This window comes from Triticum dicoccoides, chromosome 5A, assembly GCF_002162155.2.
Source record: "Triticum dicoccoides isolate Atlit2015 ecotype Zavitan chromosome 5A, WEW_v2.0, whole genome shotgun sequence".
NCBI classification, from domain to species: Eukaryota; Viridiplantae; Streptophyta; class Magnoliopsida; order Poales; family Poaceae; genus Triticum; species Triticum dicoccoides.
The window spans coordinates 86,190,268-86,195,965 of NC_041388.1; the positions used below are offsets into that span (position 1 = coordinate 86,190,268).

At 45.0% G+C, this 5,698-nt stretch overlaps 1 protein-coding gene across 1 annotated transcript; it reads right to left on the reverse strand.

Annotated features, from left to right (window-relative positions):
* Positions 1–1,351: 1,351 nt before the first annotated feature.
* LOC119299536 lies at positions 1,352–5,314 on the reverse strand. The gene is made up of 6 exons (XM_037576739.1): positions 5,030–5,314; positions 4,387–4,592; positions 3,300–3,585; positions 2,439–2,546; positions 2,013–2,263; positions 1,352–1,914 (listed from the first exon to the last, which is right to left on the reverse strand). The coding sequence occupies exons 1-6, from the start codon at positions 5,234–5,236 to the stop codon at positions 1,824–1,826; spliced, it is 1,149 nt and encodes a 382-aa protein (XP_037432636.1). The 5' UTR covers positions 5,237–5,314; the 3' UTR covers positions 1,352–1,823.
* Positions 5,315–5,698: the final 384 nt, after the last annotated feature.

Here is a 5,698-nt window from a genome sequence, read left to right on the forward strand (position 1 = left end):
GGTTTGAATGGGCAGACCCTTCTAAGACTTGGATGGGGATGGAAACACCATGTTCAAACAGTGACAGAGATTTGTTCTCGGCTTTCTGGCAAAAAGGCTAAATTTTGGGAATCCCCATGGCTAAATGGTCTCCGGCCTAAAGACATCGCGCCAAAGATCTTTGAAGTGTCCAAGAAGAAGGCATGTTTGGTTAACAAGGCCTTGACAACAACTTCTGGATCCAGCAAATCGACACTACTCAGGGACTGACTTTGCCACATGTCCAGGAGTTTGTGGTTCTGTGGGAGATGATTGATGGTGTTGCTCTCAATCCTGATAGGAAGGACACTATATCTTGGAAATTCACTCCCAGTGGCGACTATTCGGCGACTACGGTGTACACGGCGCAGTTCGAGGGCCGAGTCCTTAGCTCAACCTCTCCCACAATCTGGAGGAATTGGGCTCCCCTGAAATGCAAATTCTTCACTTGGCTTATCATCCAAAATCGTTTGTGGACGGCAGATCGGTTACAGCGGCGAGGTTGACCAAACTTCGGACTTTGTCCCCTATGCAAACAAGTCCAAGAATCTGCCATCCATCTTTTTTTCCAATGTAGATTCACTGCTCGCGTCTGGACCGAGGTGGTCACCTGGCTTGGCATTCAGGACCACTCACCGCTAACTTGGCGCCACGAAGACACGGTTCAAGATTGGTAGCATATCAAGAAAGCTATTGGCTCTGTTCTGATGCTTCTCATATGGGAAATATGGAAGGAGCGAAACGCGAGAGTTTTTCGCAACACGGCTTCACCGACCACTATTATCACTGCCAAGATCAAAGAGGAGGCCCATCTTTGGGCGTTGGCGGAAGCCAAACACATGAGTGCAATTATATCGCGAGAGTAGTCTTTTATTTTGCCGCTTTGAGCCAAACACATGAGTGCAATTATATCGCGAGAGTAGTCTTTTATTTTGCCGCTTTGCGGCTTTTGTCTAAACCTTCTTCTTAATTAATGAAATTGGCAAGTCTTTTGCCTTGTTTCAAAAAAAAAACAATATAATTTTACCTTCTCAGGAGTTAACCTTGATTTCACGAGAATTTATATATATTTCACAATCCTTTGTTTTGCATGTAAAATCCTACAATATTATTGTGTTTTTTCTTTCCATTTATACGTTTAAGGAAACCATGCAAATCAAAGAAGCCTTTAAGCCTTCATCTACGCGCAAGCTTGGTGGTGTGCAAGATGAAAAGGCACTAAAGGATGGTCTCTGAGCCTGGAAAACGAAAACAAAATTGAACCTTATAATGTTACAGCAGGCCAGAAGAACCACTTCCACAAAGAAAGGTTGCCCATAACACCTCCAGGCTACAAAAACATCTCATTAGTCTGAAAATGCGCGTTGGCTCAGGACAGAGGAAACACCCTTCAAGTTGACACAAATAACAAGGGCCTTAGATAGTTAGATCAATTCGGTTCAACTATGATACAATCACAGAATTATACATATAGATAACCAGACTTTACAGATGACAAAAGAGTCGCAAAGGTTGATAACTACACTACCAGAACATATGCACAGCACGATCCACGAGGAAGCGAAAAGAAACAATCACCTGGTAACTTCGCAGGTACTACCCGCTACTCCGCAGTCAACTCAACCATTTCGAGCTTTTGTGGCGACAGCGAATAGGAGACCACATACCCTGGTCCGCGGACCTTCTCTTTCCTGTGTACACGGTCACAGATGATAGGGAACAACCAGAACGTTTCTGTTCTGGGTGATGACAACCGGCTGGCAAAGCTTCATGATGCCTAAGCATGGCCATTGTCACCATGGGAATCACAACCTCATGTCACTTGGCATTTCCAGGAGCTGTGAAAGCTCTAACCGGCGCTCGAGGCCTCGGATGTAGTGGCCCAGCAGCATACACCTGAACAGCCATCACAGAAACGGGTGATCAGAGTTCACCTCCAACGTACCAATAGGCAACGTAGGAAAAGAGGGCTATAAATCCATTTGTATTATTACCAGAATAATAGACGCGCAAGATGATCCCGAGGAATAGATATGAGGGGCTGAAATGGGATCGATACATCCTCCACGAGTTCAGCACGGTCATCATCCCCATTCCCGTAATTCAGGGTTCCACCAGCCATGTTCTCTGATGGTGGAGGGGGCCTCGCATGCATTTTGGGGGAGAGAGTTGCTAGAAGACCATGTACCACGGAATGAATAGCTTCCTGCACACCAGGGCAGGAAGGTTCCGAGAGTTCGATAACCTGTAAAAAACAGTTAGTGGCCCAAACCAGACACAAAACAGGTACCCAGTGAACCTGAGAAGCTTATCCGCTGAGTTGTTCAACTAAAGGACAATAAGAAGCACTGGATAGACTACATGCAGAAACAAGAGGAAACATATTACTGCTGGATGAAGAAGTAGGAGATAGAACAAACCGTGTCAGGTGATAATGATCTCAAGTAGTCCAGTAACTCATTTTTTTCTTCTCCAGCAAACTGTTGCATTTGCAGGGAAGAATTTTTCTTCTTGAGTTCATGTAGCTCCTGCAGGATTGAAAATAGAATAAGCATCCCAATAAAATTCTCAAGCAATGGTAGATGAGTGGAAACTTAAGGCAGAAGATTAGAAAGAACAGAAATGGGACCAATTTCTCGCTGAAGAAAGTAAGATCACCTCAGACATTACAGAAACTAGCCTTCTTGTGAATTCTTGATACAAAAAGGTAACCATGCAAAAAATGCACCATGGCTTTGATAGCTAATACATTGGACTGCTCATAAAAATAGAATAAACATCTAAAACTGAGAACTCCCTCTTTTTTACTATATCTATCCTCCGCCTACTATGCTTACAGCCCACTAATCCTGAGAAAAGGACAGACCCAGTGCTACAAGTTCCCACACCAGGTGGGGTCTGGGGAAGGATTATACAAGGCAAGCCTTACCCCTGCACAGCGCAATGCAGAGAGGCCGCGTCGAACACAAGACCTCATGGCACAAGTGGGGAGTACTTCACCACTGCACCAGGCCTGTCCTTCGCACTAATCCTGAGAAAAGTAAATAAGAAATGACCATAATGCATATCTCTACTAAATAAATTTATTTATATAACCATTCCCAACGTTAATTGACAGGGGTATAGAATGGAGTCAACACAATAACCACACTACTGATATCCTCAATACACAGACATTTTGAAATGGGATATCCCGAGGTAGGAGAGACCGAGAGAGGTTGTGAAACAGTTGGAGTAACAATCATCTTATATTGCCAAATTAGGTATGAAATAGATGTTACCCTTTCCATAGAATCCAAGCGAGATTGCAATTGGAGAATATGTTTTTTTGCTTGAGCGTTTAAGCTATCTAATCCACCCATATTTTCTGATAATAAATTGTCATCCCTCTTTTCTGATTCATTAGTCGCTTCATCATCTTCTGATAATCTCAAAATAGATCCTCCCAAACCGAGGTCACTGTGACTATATTCAGTGCTATCTCTTTCCTTGCACTCAGTTTCATCATCAGACAACTCTAGGATTCTTTCAAGGGAGAGCCTGTATTCAGCATTAGATAGAGTGTACCTGAAATACAGACGAAGTAACTTTAGGTGATAATTATCCCTGCCATGTTTATCATGTTTGTGAGTAGGCAGTGCAAGCCAAGTGCGCATATAAGAAAGCAAAAGGTACCAAGCGGCAGGAGCTTGTTCAAATTTCCTGTCTTGTTATAGAAAAGTGAATAAAGCAAAGTTTTCGATCTTTTTCTTACTAACAACCATTATCACATGAAAATAAGTTGATCAAGGTCAGTGCTTCTGGCTGAAGTATGAATGATTAAGTTTAGCTAGCATGTTTTCATCTGCTGCTTCTGAAATTATGAAACAAATGTAGTCATTCAATAACAAATGGAAGGGCATGGAAAAAGTCAAGCAGGATTTGCACATTCTATGTGACAAACGTCTAAGTACAGAAGACAACAATTGTACCAGCATTAAAATCGTACACTCAAAGAAACTATGCAACATGAATCGGATTCTATAGTTCACACCCTTAAAACATGTTTTTGACATGTGCGACTCAAAGTGCAGCAAACTGTTCTGATAACTACTGCCCTTTTTACAGTGAGTAGTAATGTTGAATTCCGATTTTCTACAGAGATAATAAGAGCATGCAACAGCAGGCTACCAGCCTACCACTAATGGCGTACTTTTCCAGTCCACCTCACATAACGGGTTGACCTAGATACCACATCAAGTCATTTGCTACTTTTATATGCACACAATTGCAAAAGGTAACCATGCCAAAATGTGTCTTCTTTTGACCAGAGACAATCAAATTCAACTATAATCTATATGAATGGTATGATTCAGGAGAAAAGCATACCCTGTCTTTATTGAAGATATCACCAACTTGAAGAAGGGATCCCAAAGGGCCTCCACGACAACACGGAACTGATCAGACGGAAGCAGACCCAACATGCCCGAAACAGTCCTCTTCATTGCATCCACAGTTTCAGGAGGAACATCTCTCTGGACTACACTTAGATCCAAAGGTTCTACATCTTTTATCAAGTTCCAAAGTAAAGATTTCTGCAAACAATACAAGCTCGTCATGGTAATGAACAGCATCAGTACATCGACTCGATAGGATTAAAAGATGCTAATCCTATTCTAGTACATCGATTCGATAGGATAGGAGTAACTTTTTCCAGTGGAAGGCTGGAAGCTCACAAGAATCTAATTCTTTGTCAGTGGGAGGTACTCGTAAATAACTTCATCACACCTGTCTGGAGACACCTCAATCTACAGGTAACCCTATTCTATATGCTGCTTATGATTTCAGCTTCTGCCTGCACGATCGTATTTTTTAAAATTTGTGTTGCGGAGTTGTACACATGATTATGAGTATATAATAATTTGTATATATTGCCCCAACAAAGGGGCAGAGTTTCCTTTCGCTAGCACGGACAGACAGACAGACAGACACCCGCTCCACGGAGGAGCATCGCCATCGGCATCGCGCTCACCTCGGGGAACCCGTGGAGATGCCTCCCGCGCGCGTGGAGCTCGTCCGGCGACGCCGCGGAGGAGGCCGCCGCCACCACGACCCCGAGCCTCCTGCGCCGGACGCCGCCCGCCGCCAGTTGAGGAACGGGGACGCGGAGGAGCCGGCTCCCGGGGACGTACACGGACGCCCCTTGCGGCGGCGCGCGGATGCCGGCGGAGATCGGCATGTGCGGGCGGCCGTCGCCGGCGGCGAGACTCCTCTCTGATTATCTGGCGAGGTCTGGCGCTTGGTTGGTGGGTGGTGGTTCGAGCGGGCGCCTAGCTGGACCCAGGATAAGCGCCAGCTCGGGTGCCACTGCCATGCGGGCCCGGCGGGACGTAACGCGTGGACACGCTCCGGCCTTCCCACGTATGGCCTCGCGTGGACCGTCGCGTCACGTTCACCCTCGCGTCACGTACTGACTGAGCACTGCGGCATCTGCGCCAGCAGAACAGGCCCAGTTCCCGTGTACCGCGGCACACTGTAATGTGTAGGCTCTAAAAGTCATCACAAACTCATACACTCATTTCTCTAAACACATGCATACCCTATCTTTATGATCATTTTTGAAAGACTGAATCGATATATTATCTTGAGATTGATGAAGTCGCATTCTGCTTCAATCTATAAAATTGGGGCGGGGGCAACC

What these genes read in the sequence shown, in the direction of transcription:
- LOC119299536 (XM_037576739.1), bottom strand. Translation starts at nt 5,236, where the DNA reads ATGCCGATCTCCGCCGGCATCCGCGCGCCGCCGCAAGGGGCGTCCGTG. An exon ending in ATCTCCACGGGTTCCCCGAG is followed by an intron (nt 4,593 to 5,029) that starts GTGAGCGCGATG and finishes TATTGTTTGCAG; the next exon opens with AAATCTTTACTTTGGAACTT. An exon ending in GATCATTATCACCTGACACG is followed by an intron (nt 2,264 to 2,438) that starts GTTTGTTCTATC and finishes TGTTTTTTACAG; the next exon opens with GTTATCGAACTCTCGGAACC.